The 22,492-nt window shown below is 42.3% G+C and overlaps 1 protein-coding gene across 1 annotated transcript; it reads left to right on the top strand.

Annotated features, from left to right (window-relative positions):
- Nucleotides 1–93: 93 nt before the first annotated feature.
- Nucleotides 94–1,082, top strand: LOC110721520. Its single transcript, XM_021900692.1, has 3 exons — nt 94–317; nt 397–813; nt 898–1,082. The coding sequence occupies exons 1-3, from the start codon at nt 303–305 to the stop codon at nt 1,036–1,038; spliced, it is 573 nt and encodes a 190-aa protein (XP_021756384.1). The 5' UTR covers nt 94–302; the 3' UTR covers nt 1,039–1,082.
- The last annotated feature ends 21,410 nt before the right edge of the window (nt 1,083–22,492 follow it).

The raw sequence follows: 22,492 nt of genomic DNA, 5'->3' as shown, positions 1-22,492 counted from the left end.
TCAGGCCACGCGACATAGTTGACGCGTGTGAGCCCGACAGAGTAGGCCAGTTTTCTTGGGGGTCGGCTACGCTGGCGTATCTGTATCGCCAGTTAGGATTCTCGAGCCGGGCTGATGCAGCAGGTATCACTGGATGTCTGACGTTGTTACAGACCTGGATATACGAGTATTTTCCTGCGTTTCGACCACACCGCGACCCGGTTCCCATTGGTGATGGCCAGCCACGTGCCTGTGCGTGGAGTCCGCGTGTCGAGAAGAAGTCCGTTGACCGCCTGCGCTCCATACGGTTATCGCTTGACAGGATGTCCCCCTTAGAGGTACAGTGATTAAATTATTTCTACTTTTACAATCTGATGCTTTATTTTATGACTGTTACTGATTTTAAATAATGTGCAGGTGAACTGGATGCCTTTCGGCCAGAACCCTAGTAATAGGGTACCCAGGACCCTCTACACTGGACTGATTCAGTATCGCGAGATCGTAGAGGCGTACATGCCGCAGCGCTGTCTTCGCCAGCTTGGATTTGTCCAAGTTGTCCCACCTCCACCGGCATGGCCCAGTAAGGCGGTACGATCTGCGTCGTCGAAGGAGTACGTCGTCCAATGGCCGTCAAACATGATATCCATGTGGGAGCAGTTTCCGATGGTTGCCCGCCTATGGACGGCGGAGCTGCAGCGGCCGCCAAGTGGGGTGACTGCCATGTGTGACCAGCACTACATGGAATGGTACATCCGGCACTCGCACCCGAGGTTGATCAAAGACATCGACGACGCAGATGATGACGATGTGCCACCTGCCACTGCCTCTTATGCGGTACGTCTCATCTTTTATTTGTTGTTCTCTTATTTTAATATATATATGTATAATACGTCGTTTCATGTTTTTTGTTTTGTGTAGTGGATGGGCAAGATTATGCAGTTGGGACACCGACTTTTTGAGGAAAGGGACTGCATGACGAGTGCATCAGGCAGAGCTGTTATTGACGATCTGGAACGGACCCTTGAGCAGTGGCAGTGGGCGTCACAGAGGGATTACTGATATTTGAAATTAGACATTATCTTTTTAGTTTGTAATATTTGACATTATTGTTCTTAGTTTTTAAAATTCAATATTATCATTTTAGTTTGTAATATTTGAAATTATTGTTGTTAGTTTTTAAAATGAAACATTATCTTTTAAAAATGAACACATAGAAATGACATAGTATTGACAATACAAGGCCTCATAGTAAAAGGTAGGTGTACATCAACAAAAACTACATGGCAATTAAATTGTTCCACTGTTGCACGCGAGCATGGTACAAAGCATCCCAACCCTCCACGCTTGCTCTACGAATTTCATACCACTTCGGTATGATATTTGGGACCGGAAAATCGGGTGACATGTCTAATCGGATAAAATGTCTGTATGACGGCCCAAGAAATCCAATAGCGACGTCCCTTACCGGTCTGGTGACGGTCTCGCGCGAACACCAGGGCAGAACCGTTGTGCATGGATAATAGGCTCGACTATGTAAACCAAGGCCGAAATGCATGACTGCACACTTGTAGATGTTTGCAACGGCAAAGAGATCAAGTGGCGCATCGAACCAATGATTTTGACCGCAAGGTCCCCCTCCCCACCGGATACGCTGCAGAGACCTATCCAAGTCCTCGCCGTACACATGGCCATACACATCTCGGTTTGATGCGATTTCACTGTACATCAACTGCCGCACTAAACCGTAGTTGTCTTCACCCATTTGAAACACATCCGCCACAACCCGAAATCCGCAGTTACCATCTGCAATGACATCATTCCACCCGTCCAAGAATGGCATCATGATATTAGGGATCCTGTCCTTATATGGAAATGTTCAATGTCCATTCTCCCTGTTACACACATCAATAAACACAATAAACAAGTCAACAGTAAACTAATCAAACAGTCAACAAAAGAAATTGAAGTCGAATGTCTTACCGGTGCCGGGCATATTCACCGACGACGATGATTGGCTGCCACTTGATGAGGATGTACGACCACGGACACGGCCACGGCCACGACCGCGAATGTACTCAAACGCACTCTTGTTCCGCCGTGGTTGTCGACCCCTAGGTCGCTCGACCCCTTCCGGTTCCTCGGTATCCAAACACGATGTATTGAACATGTCATGAAGTATGTGTGTAGCACTACGAATGATCGAAGGGTGACTGGAGGACACTTGGTCAAACATCATCTGAAACTGCTCCAACTCCTCCTGTTCACGGTGAACCGTATGCGGAACAGCATGCTCTCCGATAACGAGCGTCCGCCAGAATGGATGAACCTGATCGACATGTAACGACGCCCTGTCTTGCGTAATTACGCGGTGAATGGTGCATGCACAAGGTAATCCATGAGTCATTGATATAGCACATCCGCACCGAATAGCCACTTCATCGCCCAACTCCCTCATCCTGGTATACTCGCTCAGAATCAACCCCAAACAGTGGTGTGACACACGACCGTGGAGAATCTTAAATATGAAATGGCCATACAACATGCCATGTCGTCGTCTGGAGTCCTCGAGATAGTTCTTGATGCCGTTCCTCTGAGTATCAATAGCCTTGTTTATTCTCTCGAACAGTGTATCCAGAGCAGCCGTGGAAGAATCAATCCAGTCCTTCAAAGCTCTATGAGCGCTCTCGACTCTGCATGTCGTAGTGTTCCCAAAATGAAGAACTTGGTTCGTCCAATATTTGACAAACTTTTCCCTCTGAGGTACCCACTGATGCATCACATAGTCTACGATTGGCGGGCACCACTTGTACGCATCCTTTAAGTTTTCCAAGGCTCGATCGTACTCTGCCTCCGTGGTAGCTTGCAGGATCTTCCGCCACTTACCATTTACCAATCTCTCTGCTGAATCTAAGTTCTTGTTGAAAAGGTTGTAGGCTTTGACTTTCACGCAGTTGTTGATGTGCCATGTGCACAGTAAATGGCTCGACTCCGGAAACAGCTCCGCTATAGGGGCAAAAAGACCTCCCTCACAATCACTTACGATGGCCGATGGCTGTACATTTGGGCCGATGTAGTTTCTCAACTTTTCCAACACCCAACGGTAACTCGCAGCCGTCTCATCCTTCATGACTGCATAACCAATCAGAAAGTTCTGGTTCGTTGGAGCCATCCCAACCATCTCAACCAGTGGGAACTTGTACTTGTTTGTCTTGTACGTTGAATCGATCAAAATCACAGATGGCCAAGACGAAATCATATCAGCACAATCAGGATGGACAAGGAACAAATGAGTTACCTCCGATGTGTCTTCGTCAGATTCAAACCAGTAAAGGTAACCACGTGCTTGTGCCTGGTGCAGAAGCTGCTGTATAGGGTTCCTTCCCTCTGACCGTTCAAACCTCAATTTCTGTCTGACGTTGTAGATGTGTCTTCGGTTTGGCTGGTCTTCGGGGAATTTCTCTAACACAGACGCTAATATTTTAGCGGGCTTCACTTGAGCATCACTCATTTCTTTTACAACTAGTTTCGCAGCTGGACTTAGGCCGCTTAACTGGCGATGCCCCACTTTGTATGCTATCAGCTCATGGTTGTGATATCCCCATTTGTCGTAACCCTTCACTTCCCAACCGTCACGCCTTTGATGTTGTCGAACCTTAACTCGGAACTGACACCCACAACCTTTCCGCTTTGAGTCAAACCGAATCGCTTTACTGAAATCTCGTTCTTCTCTTTTGCGATAACGGTCGCATCTCAAAATGCGATCCATTCTACCATCCCGTTGAGATTTATGAGTTGCTACTACTAAACAAAAGCCTGATCTAATTGCAACCTGTTTTGCCCAATCAATCGCTTGTTGAGCATCTTCGAACAGACCATCATGTACAAAAATCCCACTGTAATCATTTCCGTCTCCACCATAATCCTGTAACAATAACATATAACGTATAAATATAATTACATTAAGATTAAATTAACAAAAACAAACAAAAAAAAAAAAGGGGATTAAATTAAAAAATAAAATAAAAAAAAAAAAAAAAAAAAAAAAAAAAAATTCCCCTACTGGCGCCTGGCCAGGACGCCGGAGCCACGGCCGGGGCGCCTGGTCAGGACGCCGCCGCCATGGTAGCGGCGTGGTGGCCAGGCGCCTTGGCCGTGGCTGCGGCGTCCTGGCCACGCGCCACTACTATGGTCGAGGCTTCTCCACCAGGCGCCGTGACCACGGTGGCGGCGTCCTGGCTAGGCGCCACAACCACGGCATGGCCTTTTGGCTAGGCGCCAGCCACCATTTCGTCCTTACGATGCGTTACGAACCTCGTTTTCCGATGACGACGGCGATTCTCCGGTGATCCTCGGCGATCCGGTGCTGCTCCACATTTTTTTAGTGCGAAAAATTTATCTTCCGTTAAAATTATAAAAAGGGCAAATTTGTCAAAAAATTATAAAATGTGGGCTTTATGTAGAGATTTGCGGGCGATGAATAACAAGTCCCAAGAAATATGGTGGTCGCCATAACCAGAAGAGGAGAGAGAGGCGTTTTGGGAGTGACGTAGAAGTTTAGGGATTAAATTAAAATTAAAATTAAAATTAAAATCGAAAGAAAGGTGAGTGGTAAAATAGTAGTGGCATTACAGGGGTCGGTGATTTTGCGGATTTATGACATAAATAAAATAAAAATGACCGCTGAAAAATGAAAATGTTTCAAACGGAAATATTTTTATTGGATTTTGCCGCGGGACATGAATGGCCCGAACTGGCCCATAAAACCCAGCACGAGCACAATTTGGCCCGGCCCAATACAATTTGCACTAGACCTCGTAATTTGGAACATACTTCCTCTGTTCTTTATTACTTGACCCGCTTTGACTTTGAAACTATTCACCACCCCTCCTTTGACCGTATTTTGTGAATAATATGTAAGGAAAAATATATTCATGTATGATCTTTTTGGATTCGTCTCAATAAGTACTATCATAATGTATAACTTTTATAATTTTTACTTTGGGAGAATTTAAGTTGTTGATTGTTAAAGTTTTGCATTGACAAACGTGATAAAAGAAACAAATCAAGTAAAAAGAACAGAGAAAGTAGGCAATTTAAGTAGGTTCCTAATTCTTAACACCTACCCCCTAATGTAGCTTCCACTACCTACACCCCCCTTAAACGATGCGTATCACCACTAACCCACACTAACTGCTACCACTAACCCCACACTAACCGCAGTAAATCACTAACCGCACAGTAAAAACCGACCCTACCCCCGCCTATATATACAATAAAAAAAATTTAAAAAAAATCCAACATTTTCTCTCTCTAAAACCTTCCTCTCTAAAATTAGAAGTAGAAGAATCATCCATTAGAAAAAACGCAAAAATGAAAATCAAACAAAGAAATTAGATGAAATCAAATTGGAGAGAGAGAAAAAACAAGAACAAAATCAATTGAAGAGAGAGAAAATAAATGTTTAAAATGATACGAGTATATATACATAGCTTGAGTAAAAATCAAAGCAATAAAAAAACAAGCCAAAAATGGCAGGGAAAAAAAGGTGGGGGGGGGGGGAAGGAAACATGAAAAAACATGAAACGACGTTGTGGGAAGGGGGTGCAGGTAGAGCACGCTACACAGGGGAGTAGTGTAAAAATTGTAGTAGGTTTCGGTCAAAGGGCCCATATTACATAAAAGTACGAAATGGCCCATGAAGTAGTCCGCTAGGCTCGGCCCATAAATTGGTCTATGGCCCTTCTCATCATCATTATATACAATACGGTTTTTTTTTTTTAATACAGAGTACAATATACTACTTCTGTTAAATATTAGTTGCAACTTTTGAGATATTATTTTGAGATATAAAATATTCCGAAGTTGCAACTAATATTAAAAGGAGGTAGAAATATCATAATACTAATACAAGTATATATATGAGTATATTAGATAAATACAACAACAAATAACAAAGCATTTGCTCTAATTTTTCATTTTCCTTTGAATATCAATTATGATTTAGGCCCCTTTTGGTTGAAGAGATTTGGTTGGAAAAGAAGGGAAAAGGTTTTAATATGTTCCTATGTTTGGTTTGATGAATGACATGAAAAATTTGAAGGAAATGAAGGGAAGTGAAAGAAAAGTCTCTTTACAAATTTTCAGCTTTTCTTTCTCTTCTTGTTTTTTTACTAACAATGAACCAACAAAGTCTTATACGGAGTAGCTAAGAAAAGTCTCTTAACAAATTTTCAGCTTTCCTTTCTCTTCTTGTTTTTTTTAACTAGCAATGAACCAACAAAGCCTTATACGGAGTAGCTAAGAAAATACATAGTCATTATGTTTCGTTTTGGAAAAACTTATATAGATTATAAAAATAATAATAATAAAATTAAAAATTAAAAAAAAAAGTTAAAAAAAAATCTACATTATTCATGAGAAAAAAATCAATCTAATATATATATAAAGGGGAGTTTTATCCAAATATGTAACAAATCTAATATATATATATATATATATATATATATATATATATATATATATATATATATATAAAAAGGGGAGTTTTTTCCTGAGTTTTTAGAGAGCCAAGTAGGATTTAATTTTTTTCATTGCGCCACGTAGGAATATAAATTTTAGTGATCGCCAATTAAATAAGAGATTATTAATTTCTTTTAAAATTAATTAATTCAAATGCCACGTAAGCAAAATTGACGAATGATATTTTTAAATTTAAATTAATTAAATATAAATATTATCTTTTGATATTAGAAATTTTATCAAAATATGTAACAAATTAGCACATAAATACAAGAAAAAAAAACTTCAAACAAACCGTGCATCGCACGGGCTTCATCTAGTACTATACTATATACATATACACTAAAAGACACACCAGCAATGACACATGTCATTTTTTGGATGTCACTTTTTGGTGTGTCCTTAGTTTAATTTTTTTAAAAAAAAATTGAAAAAAAAAATATTTTGAAACAAATCTTATACAATACATAAATAAAAGATAACAAATGTTTCATATAAAAAAGACTAGTTTTGTGCCCGTGCGATGCACGGGTTATTTAATGATTAAAGATAAAATTTTTAAACTATATGTCAAATTTTAAAATATACCATTGGATAAAAAATTAGTTTATTGATGTGTTTTTGTGACGATTTGCTATCTAGTAGGCACTTATAATGACTAATACTAATATTGGTGGAAATGTTAGATTTAATACATTTAAAAAAATAAACAATTAATAAATTAAATAAGATAAATGTTCAAAGCCCGTTGGGTTGACCCGAACCCAAAACTTTAGGCAAGGGTTGAACATTTCTTGACTCGTAACCTAAAGTGACCCAATCCGAGATGATTCATGACTCAACCTTAATTGACAGGTCTATGTAGTAATAAAATTTTATTAGCTGTCAAGTATATTATTTTAACCGATTAGTATATATTATAAATAGATGTTTAACACTTTAAACTAATTCCTTCGCTCTAAAAAAATATTATGACATAAAAAATTTAATTCATATGATAATTTTTAAGAATTATAATCTAATAGTTTTTTTTTTTTGAATAAAATTGTAATTCAATTTGTATCTCTGAAATATTGGTCTTTAATTTATCGAAAAAAAAAAATTATAAACTTAACTTTTATCCTAAAATTCTTTTTTTATCTTATGAAGTCTATTTGAATCGCTCCAATGTGGCGCGACACTTGGCGAAAAGTAGGAACGTCAAGTGTCGTAACGTCATGACCTGGCTAAAAATTTAGCTTTATATATTAGTTATATGATTTGATGTATATTTCCATAATATATTGTCAACTATATTTTCAACAGCAGGTTTTGTGTGTAGCTGGCCACACGGTGTGGCCAACTAACACACAAGTAACCCCTAATCAAGTAACCTCTATTGATAACCTAGTAACTAGTAACCCTTGACCAAGTAACCCCTCCGACCTACCTAGTAACCCCTGATCAAGTAACCCCTCTATCCTACCTAGTAACCTCTGAACTACCTAGTACCTCTGACCTAGTAACCCCTAACCAAATAACTCCTCTGACCTATTAACCCCTGACCAAGTAACCCCTCTGACTTGGTAACCCTCCAACCTACCTAGTAACCCTCCAACCTACCTAGTAACCCCTGACCAAGTAATCCCTCTGACATGGTAACTCCTCCGACCTACCTAGTAACCCCTGATCAAGTAAGCCCTCCAACCTAGTAACCTCTGACCAAGTAACCCCTAACCCTTGACCAACCATCAATTCCCCTCTGACCTAGTAACCCTTGACCAACCACCAATTCCACTACTAAAGCAGCACCAAATCACCAATTCCAACCACCGCAACAATCAACCATCTCCCCTCTCACGTACTTCCAAAATCTATGAAATTGAATGGGTGCAAAATGACCCCAAAAATAAGTTGAAAATGATAAAACAAAATAAAAAGTCCTACCATATATATTTCCTTGATTGCTCTCAACTAGCTAGGAAATTGTGTTTAAAAAAAAGTAGCTAGAAAAGACGACATTGACGATTGACGAGGGAGTACGAGTAAACCAAGTAGCACTACGTGAAAAAATTAAATTGGCACCGGTTCAAACCCGGCCTAAGGTACCGGTTTGAATCGGTGCCAATGTGAGGGGTGCCAATAAGTGGTTTTAAAAGGCACCGGTTCAAAACGGTGCCAAAAGTGCCAAAAAATTATATATATATATATATATATATATATATATATATATATATATATATATATATATATATATATATAAACTAAAATTAAATGAGAATACAAAATATAAATCAAAAATATAAATCACAATCAATATAATCAAATCTGTTCAATATATATATAATCAAAAAAAATTTACAGTATAGATCAATAAAAAAAATTACAACATTTAAATCAAATTAAAAAAAATTACAACATATAAATAAATAAAAAAATTACAATATAAATATAAAAAAAATTTATATATAACTTCACAATAAAAAAAAACCCCAAACAACATCTAAATCAATATACTTGCATCTTGATTCTTCGATTTAAGATCTAAATCCATATACATGCACAAATTAAAACAACCAAAATGAATCGATTAACATGATTTAGCTGCGAAAAAAAAAATAAAAAAACCTAGAAAATCGAACAAAAAAAAGGAAATCAGTTAAAAACCCAGAAAAAAACCTAGAACATCAGTTTAAAAGAATTGAACCCAGAAAATCAGTTAAAAAGAAAATCAAAAAAAAATATAAAAAAAACCTAGAAAAAAAATTAAATTGATAAAAATTGATTAACCCAGAAATTAAAAAACCCAGAGAGAAAAAACCCAGAAATTGATTAACCTAGAGAGAAAAAACCCAGAAATTGATTAACCTAGAGAGAAAAAAACCCAGAAATAAAAAAAAAAATCGAATTAAAATAAGTTTAAAAATTGATTAACCAACCAGAAAATCGAAAATCACTTAAAAAAAACAAATTAAAATCGATAAAAATAAAAATAAATCGATTAAAATAAAACAAAATTCAAAAATCAGTTAAAAACCCAGAAAATAAAAAATAAATCGAATTAAAATCAAGAAATTATACCCTGACCTTGCTCATGCATGTGTTCTTGGTGGATTAAACAAAAAAAATTTCGAAGAAACCCATAAAAAATTTCGAAGAAACTCATAAAATCAATTAAACCCAAAATCAACTTGTATTAACCCAAAATAATCAACTTCGAACAAACCCATAAAAAAAACACCCAAAAACGCATGCATTAACCCAAAATCGATTATTGTAACCGAAAATTAACCCAAAAATCGAAAAACAAAATCAAAATAAAAAAAAAATCGAAATCGAAAAAAAAAAACTCAGAAATAGAAAAAAATCAAAATCGAAATAAAAAAAATCAACCTAGAAAAATCCACAAATCGAAAACACCCTGAAATCGAAATAGTTGAAATTGAAAAAAAAAATTGAAATCGAAAGAAATATCAAAAACCCAGGAATTTTATTTTTTTGAAATCGTAAAAAAAAAACCGAGAAATCGATAAAAAAAAAATCAAAATCGATTGAAAAAAGGGTTTGAAAGAGAACGCGCTACAAAAAAAAAATCAATATAGCATCAGCTAAAATTTGTTGCTATTCACCAAAAATCCGTTGCCAACTCTATTTAGCAACGGGTTGGAAACAAAAATTTGTTGTTGCTAAAAGGCTTGTCGCCATGGGATTTTGGAAACCAGTTGCAAAGCAATTTTGTTGCAATGTTGCGTCAATTTAAATATAGTTTCCATGATTGTTGTTGTTTTTGGTGCATTCGTTGCCAACTTTGGCAACAGATTACCGTTGGTTGTTGCTAAAATTGGCAACAAATTATTAATGTTGTTTCGGGGTTTACGGATGTCCTGCGGGAGAGTTACAATTACGAGACTGGAACCGGACGCCTGTACCTGCAAAACAAACGGATGCTCCGGACGATTGGAGATCCGCTTCCGACGGTCAAGTTAGTACTTGATTAAGGAGTAATTAATGCGGAAATAAAAGTAATTGGGTCTCTCTAGATGAGAGTATTAAATGTGCGTAATCCCTCTTAATGAGGATTAATGGGCATATTTATATGCCTTGGGATGCGTGCCAGTACTAGGTTTAGGTTAAACCTAAGGCTGACTGGGCCTCCCACAATGATGGCCAGAACAAAAAGGACTGCTAGGATCTCGAACTCAGACGGCTCCTCCCACAGGGTGCCGATTAGTGAAACATCTTACCAGGCGCCAGATGTGGAAGTGAACCAAAGCGGCTTGAAAGCCGACAGTTCTGAGGGAGGGGTCAAAGTGACCCCTTCCCATTTTACAGTTGACAAGTCTACATTCTCTCCTGCTCCTTTTGAAGGAGAGAAGGCGGGCCCCTCTGGGAGAAGGGAGGAGTCGTCCTCTTCGGACTCGTCAGAGGAAGAATCCGAGTCTAGCTCTTCTGGTCATGCTTCTCTGGACACAGAACAGAAAAACAACCGCCTACAAGAGGCGAGGCTTTCTCACGCAGTTGAGAAGGGGGACAATTGGGCGGAGCCATCCGCCTCTTACCGAGAGAAAAATACCCCCTACTACTGCACTGTCCCACGGGGCCGGATCACGGCCATGCAAGAGAGAGTGGGGAGCTTTATTGCGAACCACACAATGGGCCCCGACTTTTTAGTTTTCGTGCCGGATCCAGAAGACAGAGTCGTCTGGCCGGCTGGTACTAGTTATGATGGCGCCTGCTTTGGCTGCTACGAGGCAGCCATCAGGGCTGGGCTGCGCTTCCCACTACATCCGGCTGTTCAGCGGATCTTGGATAAGTATGAGTTGGGGTTATGGCAGTTAGCCCCAAACTCCTGGGTCAACGTACTCGTCTATGTGGCCGAGTGCGAACTGCACGGGGTGGAGCCAAACTTCGAGGCTTTCGCCCACATGAACTACCTCAGCCGGACCCCTAAGGCAGGCGGTACCGGCTGGTATCAATTGACGAGCCACAGAGGCTACCTCATGACAAGAGGTAAAGCAAACAAGTGGAAGGATTGGCGAAGCACCTTCCTTATCATTGAGAGTTCAGACACAGAGCTGAACAAGCGCTTCAACAGGTGGAACAGGAATCCGCCTCTTCTTGCAGGCGGCCGCAACATGCCGCCTGTTCCCCCCAAAGCCAAGAAAGAGATCCTGGATAAAGGACTCTTTACAGTAGAGTCGAGGGTCGACTCTACTACAGGGGTACGAGAGCAAGTACCCCTGCACTGCGTCCCGAGCTTCAAATGGCTCTATGACGAGTACTTTTTGGTCGCCTGTGGCCTCAGCAGTCGGTGCTCAAGAGGTAGCCGGCCTGTCGAATACTCTGTTTTTCCATGCATTACTGTTATGACTTTTTATTAACTTTGCTATTTGTTCTTGCAGCGGACGCCATGGGAAAAATTATCGCCTCCAAGACTGCGGCGGCCATGTTGCGAGCCTCTATCATGCAACAATCCTCAACCGACTCCCCCAACAAGGGGGCGCCCTTGGTGAGCTCCGAACCTTTCACTCTCTTTTTGGAGTTGGGTTTAGGCATATACTGACCGAGTGCTTTTTTTTTTTTTTTTTTTTTTTTCAGACGGGCACTCCAAGAGCCTCTTCTTCCCAACAGCCGGACTCCAAGACCCGGAGGACGACTGTTGCGAGCTCTCCTGGTACTGCCAGGAAACATGCGGCGGCTGAGAAACAGCCGTCCACTCCTTCTAAAACTCCAATCGGGCCGCCTAGAAGTATGAAGCTGTCCTTGTGAATTTAGACTTGCTCCCTTCTTTACTAGGCTAACCCGTTTGTTTATGCTTGATGCAGCCGGCCCTCAGGAGCCAGACTTGGTCGAGGTGGCCAAGTCTATGATCAAAGCCGTCCCTCCGGCTGAGAGGGAGGCGGTCAGGAGTGTCGGCACCCTTGACCTAGACGGGATTGCAGGGGTCCTTGCTGAGGTATACTTAGCATATTTTTGGTTATTTAAATTCCAGGACGCCTGTTTTTTGTTTGAAAATTGACGCCTGTTCCCTTTTACTTAGGCCCTGCTCCGAGTGAACGGCCTTCGCAAGCCGCTTGACAGGAAGAAGAAAGAGGTAAAGGCTGCAAAAGCTATGGCCGCCTCTGACTGTGATAAGGCAATGTTTCAAATTGCCCAAAATGAGGTTTTGACAATTGATATTCTTTATTATCAGGCGCAGGCTACTTTTGCTATCCGGGCTCAGTTAGAGGCGGCCCAGAAGAAAAATAATGAGATGGAGGCGACCATCAACAATCTCAAGGACAAGCTGAGACCTCTTCGCCAAAAAATGTCCTCATACGACACCTTGGAGAAATCTTTGGCACACGTTAAGGAACGCCTGGTGACCCAGGAGAAGAGTCTTACTCAGGAGCTCTCGGCAAAGGCCGAGCAAGAAAAGAAGGAGCTGGTCCGAGAGATGATGGAAGACTCTGCTCAGATCCAGCGCCTGACCTGGGGCCGCCTCTTCCCCAATGCCGACTTTTCCTCCTGGGAAAAAACGTACCGCCAGTGTTTTGATAGATATAATCAAGAGATCCTGGCGGCTGCTGAGGACGAGGCGTTGGAGGAGGAGGAGCCGGTAGTGGCGCTTGTGCCGCTTGGGGTGGATGCATCGAAGAAGGATGCAGCTGAAGCCGAGTCCAGCAAAAAGAGTGATGACCAGGCGGCAGCTGCTATTATTGAAGATCTGCCCCCTTCTTAAGATTTATGTCTTCTTTTTACGGCCTGCGTGCCGTTTGTTTCTGTTTACCCGGCCAGGGGGCCGGGGTTCTGAATATTTTGCCGGTCTTAATGACTGGCTTCTTTTTGTATCTTTTACCCGGCCAAGGGGCCGGGGGTACGAATATTTATGCCGGTCCTTCTGGCCGGCTGTTAATGTAACTCAGACGACCATTATTTTAGGTCGCCTTTTTGCCAAAATGTTTCGAATTTGTTTCAACTTTTCTAAGTATCGAAACTCTGATATCCAATTGCATACTATACCGACTGTTTTGCATGGCCGAGAGTTGCAGACAGGTACGGATAGTTAGTCACGCCACCTACGCCCCTGGACGACTGGTTGTCTGTTTCCAGGCTAAGCGATCAGTCGGCCACTTTAAAGACTGGATCCCCTTCAACCAAGTAGGAAGGTGGTTTCCTACCTGCCTTGTTTGTTTTTTTTTAGGCTAGAGACTCTAGTCGGTCCAGGCCGACTGTTCCCCGCCACATTTAATCTAGTGTGAACAGGCGCTGTATGAACACCTTTTTAGTTTCATACTAAATTTTTAAGGAGTGACCAAGTAAACATGGTTGTTACCTAGTCGCCGAGTGACTGAGTAGTAGAGGTTTCAAGCGGTGGGTACCGGTTGTTCCCCTTTATTTGCCAATGTTTGTTGGCTTATTAACTCATAAGATACCGACTGTTCTTATCCCAAGTAGTTCAGTTGGTTGGTTGACACGGATGATTACTGCGAACACTTGTTTGACCTGATTAGTCAGTTAAGTGAGAGGTATCCTTGTCCGGGAAACGGCTACGTGGTTGTCTTGGTTAGACAGTCGTATAGGTGCTGTGTAATGATTTTATAGAACAATGTTCCACCCAAAAGGGAGCTGCTATCTGCGATGAATTTCATCTGGATGGATGTCGTCGGACGCCTGCTATAATGTTGGGACAGGTCGAATTAAACTTATATTTGGATCAGTTGGCTTGGCGCCTGGTCTGATCATTTCAGCCATGAGCCTTTGATAGTTCTTGGTGAACTGTGTTATGGGAGAGTAGCCGGTTGTGTGGAACAAGCGGCGTGCCCCTCTTAAGTAAGAATGAAAATTAAACATGGAGAGTAGCCGACTGTTTGTCAGTAGGCATGCCCCTCTTATTACAAAATTGAATGAAACAGCAAACTTTTATTAAGTAGCCCTCGACTATTTACATCATTCAAAAGAAATATTTCTTAAGATTATCTACATTCCAGGTTTGAGGCAATGGTTGGCCGTCTGGTGTTTCCAGACGGTAGGTACCATCCCTGACCTTTTCATAGATTCGGTAGGGTCCTTCCCAGTTGGGAGTTAATTTGCCAGACTCATTAGCCCTACCAACTGCTTCCATTTTCCTAAGTACAAAGTCCCCCACTTTGAGTGGACGCTTGTGTACTTTTTTGTTGTATGATCTGGTCATTCTCAGGCGGTAAATTTCATGGCGCAAGACAGCATTGCCCCTCCTTTCAGGAAGTGAGTCTAATGCCAGGCGCATGGCTTCCCAGTTTGCCTCTTCGTCATATAGCATTACTCGAAGAGTCGGCTCGTAGTGTTCAATTGGAAGAACAGCTTCCGCACCATAAGTTAGGAGGAATGGAGTTTCTCCAGTCGCCCCTTTTTCAGTCGTCCTAATGGCCCAGAGAACATGTGGTAATTCATCCGCCCATAGGCCGCCTGCTCGTTCAATCTTTTTCTTGAGACCGTCTGAGATGATTTTATTAAAGGCTTCTACCTGGCCGTTTGCTTGTGGACGGCCGACATATGCAAAGTAGTGTGCAATCCCTTGGTCACCCAACCAGCTTTTGAGAACAGGCGTCTCAAATTGGGGACCATTATAAAAAACCATAGACATGGGAACCCCGAACCGAGTGATGACATTTTTCCAGATGAATGAAATTACATCCTTCGTCTTGATTCCCTTTACAGCCTCCGCCTCCACCTATTTAGTGAAGTAGTCGACTGCAACAAGTATGTACCTCCTTCCGCCTGTAGCAGGCGTATAGGGACCCAGAATATCCATGCCCCACTTAGCAAACGGTAGTGGGCTATGAATGGTAGTGAGGTCAGTAGCCGGACGGTGAATTAGTTTGCCAAACCTTTAGCACTTGTCACATTTTTTCACCATCTCCATCGCATCTGCTTCTAAAGTAGGCCAAAAGTAGCCCTGCCGCCTTGCCCGTTGAGCAAGCGTCCTACCGCCTATATGGGAAGTACAGTAACCAGAGTGAAGATCATCTAGTATCTCTCGCCCCTTTTCCGGAGTAACACACTTTAAGTAGGGTTGAAGGTACCCTCTTTTGTGAAGTTCTCCCCTTATCATTTCAAAACTGGCTGCCCGTTTTTTCAGCGCAGCCGCCTGGTGATGATCATCCGGCAAGGTACCGTCTGTCAGATATGCCCTGATTGGATCCATCCAGGTTGAGCTTCTGTCTAGGATTCCAATAGGGTCTTCCTCGATGCTTCTCTTCTCCATTACTTCCTAAAAAACAGTTCGAGGAGTATCACAAGAGGCGGATGATGCTAATTTTGAAAGTGCATCCGCCTGGTTGTTTTCTGATCTCGGCACTTGAGTCAGATGAAAATCTTCAAGGGATCTGACTGCTTGTCGTACCGCCTGTAAATACTTGATCATGGGTTGCTTCGTATTCGCCATTATACTGACTCACTATCAATTGTGAATCGGAACAGGCGTCTATCTTTCGTGCCCCTGCCGCGTTGCACATGCGGATTCCGGCTAGTATAGCTTCATATTCTGCCTCATTGTTTGAGGCCTGAAAACTGAAGCGTAGAGCATACTCGTACCTGTCGCCCTTTGGCGACTGACATATGACGCCTGCTCCGCAACCATTTGAAGTAGAGCTTCCGTCCACATATACCTTCCAGACTTGGTCTGGATCTCGAGAATCAGGGGGACGAGTCATCTCAACAATAAAGTCAGCAAAGGCTTGCCCCTTCACTGCTTTTCTAGGCTCGAAGGTAACTTCGAGGCTCTGTATTTCTATGGACCATTTGATCATTCGGCCTGACGACTCCATGATGGTCAGTGGCCGCTTGATAGGTTGGTCTGTATACACGACGACTGCATGTGCCAAAAAGTAGGGCTTCAATTTTTTAACAGCCATGAAGAGTGCAAGACCAAATTTCTCCACTAAGGGATACCTCAACTCGGCATTTTTCAGTACGTGACTGACAAAGTAGACCGGGAGCTGACAGCCGTCTCTTTCAGCAAGAAGAACAGCGCTTAACGCATGATCAGAGACGACCAGGTACATGTAGAGTACTTCTTTGGGCAAAGGGCTGACCAGCCTCGGCAAGGAATGCAAGTGAACTTTCAATTTCTGGAAGGCTGCCTCAGCATCCGGCCCCCATTCAAACCTTGCCTTCTTCTTAATGGCTTGGAAGAAGTATAAGCATTTGTCGCCTGATCGGCTTAGAAATCTTCCCAAGGCAGCCAGACAACCTGTTAACTTCTTAACCTCTCGGACGGTACGAGGCGACTGCATGTCGATGACCGCCTGCACCTTCTCAGGGTTCGCCTCTATTCCTCTCTGATTGATAAGGAATCCGAGAAATTTCCCAGACTCAACTCCAAATACACATTTCTTGGGATTGAGCATGACATGGTGCCGCCTGAGTGTGGCGAAAGTTTCTCGGAGGTCCGACAGATGATCTATCTGAAGCTTAGACTTGACAATCATATCATCAATGTATGCCTCGACGTTTCTCCCAATCTGATCAAAGAACACAGTGTTTATCATTCGCTGGAAAGTGGCCGGGGCATTCTTAATACCAAACGACATGACCGTGTAACAGTATAACCCTTGATCAGTGACGAAGGCCGTCTTCTCCTGATCTTTCTTCCATAAAGGAATTTGATGGAAACCAGAGTAGGCGTCTATAAAGCTCATCAAAGCATGGCCGGCTGTTGAGTCGACCAGGTTATCAATTTTAGGCAGAGGGTAACTGTCTTTGGGGAACGCCTTGTTTAAGTCTGTGTAGTCTACACACATTCGCCAGGTGCCATTCGGCTTTTTAACAAGCACCACATTTGCAACCCAGTCTGGGAAGTAACATTGTCGAATGAACCCTGCATCAAGTAATTTTTTAACTTCGGCGGCTGCCGCCTAACTTCTTTCTTCTGCCTTACCGACTTCTTTTTCGGATCCACAGCCAGTTTATGTACCGCCAGGTCAGGACTAATGCCTGGCATTTCGTGGACTTCGAATGCAAAGATGTCCTTGTATTCTTTCAATAGTTTGGGAAAGTCGTCACCCAGGACTCTCAGAGCAGTTGTCCCAACTTTGACTGTTCGATCAGGACGCGAGTCGTCTAAGATCAGGTCCGTATGCTCACCAGCCGGCTGAGGGCGAAATTCATCCGACCGCTCCTCTGCCAATGATTGCTATTTTCTGTCTTTTCTTGCGGCCCCCGCCTGGGCTGCCTTTCTCTTCTTGCCGCCTGCTTCTTGAACAGGCGCACTCTCCTTGACATTGTCAAGGTCTGTTTTTCCACCACTTGACCCGGCGGCCGTAACAGTGGGCTTGATATCCGAGAGATAGCACTCTCGGGCCATCCTCTGATCTCCCCTTAGGGACCCGACTGTTCCATCATCCCTCTCAAACTTGAGCAACATAAGAGATGGGATTATAACAGCCTTGGGATTATTCAGGGTTGGTCGTCCCAGAATCATGTTGTAGGCCGAGAGTTCTTCTACTACCAGGAACCGGACTACCATGTGTCGTCCTTCCCCTTTTTCACCCAGGCGGATGGGTAAATCCACTCGTCCCACTGGGTGGACAACTCCTCCTCCAAACCCTACTAAAGGGTGGGATGCCGGATGTATGCAATCAGTCTGATAATTGAGTTTTGACAGACATTTGCTACTGATAAGATCTGAGGAGCTTCCGGTATCTATAAGGATTCGGCCAACTCTCTGGTTGGCCACTTTACATTCAATAACGATAGGGTCGTCATGCGGCCCCCTTACCCTTCCTAGATCTTCTTCAGTGATGACAATCTCAGGAAATGACTATTTGGAGGACCGTTCTTGGTGAACGGAATTTACGTCTAGCCGCCTGATATTGTCTTTGTTGCCCCTAATAGTGGGGCCACCTCCTGAGAAGCCGCCTGCAATGGTGTAGACGACTGCATCATCTGTATCAGAGGTGTCGGCTAGTTGACTCTTTTTGGCCGACTGCTTTTTCGAGGAAGTGTTCATCGTAGATTTCATGACATAAGAGTCAAGATCGCCTTGCTCAGCCAGGCGGTCCAGATACCGCATGAGACTGATGCATTCGTTGGTGTGATAACCAACATCTTCATGATAATCACAGAATTTTTCTTGGTTCCGGTTGGTCGCAGAACCCTTCATGGGGGTCGGCTTCTCAATTGAGATCCGTCCCTTGATTTCCTTTAGGATAGCTTGGCTATCCTTGTTAAACGCATACTTTGGGGAGTATGGTTTGAATTCTTTCCTCTTCTTCTGGGCCGCCTGTTTAGAGGAATCAACCGCCCAGACCACTTTTCTTTTCTTCTCATCTTTGTTCGACGACTGTTTCTGTCGTCCTTCTCTTTTGTCGAACCTTTTCCCATCCGACTGTTTTCCCGTACTACAAAGATCAGTCGCCTGTATATAGGCTTCCGCTTCAATCAAGGCCTCTTGAAGAGTCGCCACCCTCTTTCGAACCAAATCAAATTTGAATGTCGACCCGTCTTTGAGGCCTCTGAAAAAGTCAGTATAGGCTACCTCATCCGGTAACCCTTGAATCTGTATTCTCATCAGGTTAAACAGCCTGATGTAAGAACGAAGCCCCTCTTTCTCGCCCTGCTGAATCGTTCCTAAGTCAAGGGTTGTCTTCTTCGCAGGTATGTTCATGGCAAATTTGGAGATAAAAAAGTAAGCAAGCGTCCTGAAGTTATTCACACAACCAGTCGGCAGATTGTCGAACCATTGTTGCGCGATTCCTTTGAGAGTCTCTGGAAAACACTTGCACCAAGTGGGATCATCCAACCCTTGAAGGTACATCAGATTGGTGAATGCCATCAAATGGTCTTCTGGGTTAGTAGTGCCGTCATAGGCGCCTACTAATACATTTTTCACTTTGGCCGGCTGAGCGGCTTCAGTAATTTCCTTGGAGAAGGCCGACGGCTGTTCCCCAAGTCTAAGCAACCGTAGCTGCCAGTCCATAGGTTGGACATTCTTTGCTGCATGCCCTCCAAACAGAGGTGGCTGCGAAAACTATTGTTGTTGCGGTACAAATGGTAAGTTTGGTACCGCCTGGTCACTATCAAAGCCGGACTGACGGGAGGTACCGCTTGACTGACTCTCATGATGCGAATGAGTATAACTCATCGAGGTATTGCGTAGACTGTCTTGGAAGTTTGAAGTAGAGGCCGACTCTGACAATCGGTCATTCTTCTTCTGCTCTAGCAATAGCCGAGCTTTTGTGTATGTTTTCTTCGACCCGTCCGCCTGAATATGACGAACAGGTTTCCTCTTTCCTGGAGTAGGAAAGCGGTACTTTGTGAAATCAAGGACAGGCGGCTCCCACTTCCTAGAGTTAGGATGAGGGGTCGCCTCTCGCCCCTCGAACAGGCTTCCTCCTCCCTGAAGAGGAAGGTTTCTTAGCCGACTGCTCCTTAGCCAGAGCAGGCGGCTTCTTGTTGAGCAACTCTTGAATCTCTCCCTTGAAGCCTCTCATGAAGGTCATGAGTTCGTTTCTTGTAATGGGAGTAGACCCATCAGCCGGCTGCTGCTGAACAGGCGGTGCGCCGGCTAGATCACTGAGTCCAGTTTGAAGATGTTCCCGTTCCCTCCTTTCGGTATGACGGGTGCGTCGGGCCCTTAGGGTCCCGTCTGAAGCTGTGTGAGCTTCAACTTCAAATTCTTCCTCAGTATCATGGTCCGACTGAACTTGAGGGTCGTCTAGGGGACGCCTCTCTTCAGGAGTCGATACAGACGTGGATGCCATCTCAGAAGTACTCTCCCCACAGACGGCGCCAAAATGTTTCGGGGTTTTCGGATGTCTTGCGGGAGAGTTACAATTCCGAGACTGGAACCAGACGCCTGTACCTGCAAAACAAACGGATGCTCCGGACGATTGGAGATCCGCCTCCGACGGTCAAGTTAGTACTTGATTAAGGAGTAAGTAATGCAGAAATAAAAGTAATTGGGTCTCTCTAGCTGAGAGTATTAAATGTGCGTAATCCCTTTTAATGAGGATTAATGGGCATATTTATATGCCTTGGGATGCGTGGCAGTACTAGGTTTAGGTTAAACCTAAGGCTGACTGGGCCTCCCACAATGATTGGGCCTTGCTGGCCGGTTTTCCCATTGGGCATGGGTGGACACGTGTCACGTTGTAATTGGTCCAAGGAGGACGAATCTCTTGATGACACGTGGCAGGCTCCTATTGGCCTACATGAAGGACACGTGGCGAAACCTGGCTGGCCCACGTGTCGGATGCTGATTGGTGGATAAAAATCCCCTAATCAAATGTTAGTTCCTAAAATAACAACAAATTATTAATGTTGGTTCCTAAAAATAGCAACAAATTATTAAAGTTGGTTCATAAAACTAGTTACAAATCATTAATATTGGTTGCTATCAACACTACGAGACAAAAACCCAATCCCTATTAGCAATTCGGTTCAACCCAATCTCGGCCTTTACCAATCTGAAATCTCACTCAGGTTAGGTCAACTCAGCTCGACTTTGCATGTAAAGCTCTTTGAATCCCTAGTCTCAAGAATCGCATTTGGTAGGAGTCGAACTTGCGACCTCAAAGTCAGATGGTGAATCTCTTACCAACTATACCAAGTACTATTTGTTTACTTCTATGCATATAATTTATAATAAGTGAACAAAATATTAGAGACGAAATTGAAAATTTTGTCTCCAAATTAGGGACAAAATTAAAAATCCGTCTCTAAATTAGAGACGAAATTAAAATCCGTCTTTATTTGATGTTATTTTAGCAACAAATAATTTTATACATTACAGCAAAAAGTGGCTTACATATAAATTAACAACAATAAGTAGTAACACAACTCGTTTCCAATGGCAACAAACAATATAATGCGTTATCAATTAGCAACAATAATTTAAAAGACTTGTTTCTAATGAAAACAATTCAAAAATTCATTGTATTTGTTTGTTCTAAATCAATACAAATAAAATATTTGTTGTCATAGTTTGTTACTATTTGGCAACAAGAGAAAATATGATGTCGTCTAGTAACAAGTAAGAAAGTTTGTTTTAAAAAGCAACAAATCAAAAATATGTAGCCATTGTTTATTAAAAACTAAAGCATAAAATGTCGCTTTTAATTAGGCAATGAAAAAATTTAGAATCGTTGCTATTTAGCAACATTTTAAAAATCTGTTGCCAAACTTAGTTGCTAAAATGCTTTTATTTTTGTAGTGTCGAGAAAGGGATAGAAAGAAAGGATTGAAAGAGAACGAGAAAGGGATTGAAAGAGGAGATGAGAATGAGAGCAGATGAAAGAGAAAGGGATGAGAGAGAGAATGAGTGAGCGGCGAAAATATAAGTGAGTTTTGTGAGTGAAATAACTTAGGGTTTGAGTGGTATAACCATATTATAAATGGAATAAAAAAAAGGCTGGTTTTATTTTTTAAAGGATTGGCACCGGTTCAAACCGGTGCATTTTGTATTTTTGGCACCGGTTTGAGCTGAACCGGTGCCATTTCTCTTTGTCTAAAAACCCTCCCATTTTTAGGCCGGTTTTTAGCACCGGTTTGGCCTGAACCGGTGCCATTTGGGGGTTTCCTTTTTGTATTTTTCTACTAGTGTAGTCCAGCGAATCTTCGCCCCCATTCCTTCACTCTTGACTTCTTCTTCCTCCTCTCAACTCCATTATTAAACCACAACTCCTCCTGGTCTTTTCCCCTGCGCAACCAAACAGTAGCAATCAGTGTTTCATTGACCAATAATAATGATTTTGGCCATTAATTGCAATAACTTGATAAGGAGCATCTTCGATCTTCCCCTAATTGAAAACCCATATTTGTGGTGTAGAAGAAAAGAGGAGAGAGAAAATCCAATTGCTATATCGAGAAGAAGAAAAGTGGTGTACTGTAGATTTTATTTTTAATAAAAAATAAATTTGTGGTTGGCCACACGGTGTGGGGAGCCACATATGAAAGTTTGTGTATTTTCAATGAAAATAGTTCAAATGTCAAATATTAAGAAATTACTTAAAATAAAAGATTTGTTGTATCCTTTCAAAAAAAAATTAACAAC

Source organism: Chenopodium quinoa, unplaced genomic scaffold, assembly GCF_001683475.1.
Source record: "Chenopodium quinoa cultivar QQ74 unplaced genomic scaffold, ASM168347v1, whole genome shotgun sequence".
NCBI classification, from domain to species: Eukaryota; Viridiplantae; Streptophyta; class Magnoliopsida; order Caryophyllales; family Amaranthaceae; genus Chenopodium; species Chenopodium quinoa.
This window is presented reverse-complemented; position numbering and strand designations above follow the sequence as displayed.

Bases quoted from the DNA above. Each gene is read 5' to 3' on its own strand.
- LOC110721520 (XM_021900692.1), top strand. The intron at 814-897 runs GTACGTCTCATC...TGTTTTGTGTAG, and splicing joins CTGCCACTGCCTCTTATGCG to TGGATGGGCAAGATTATGCA.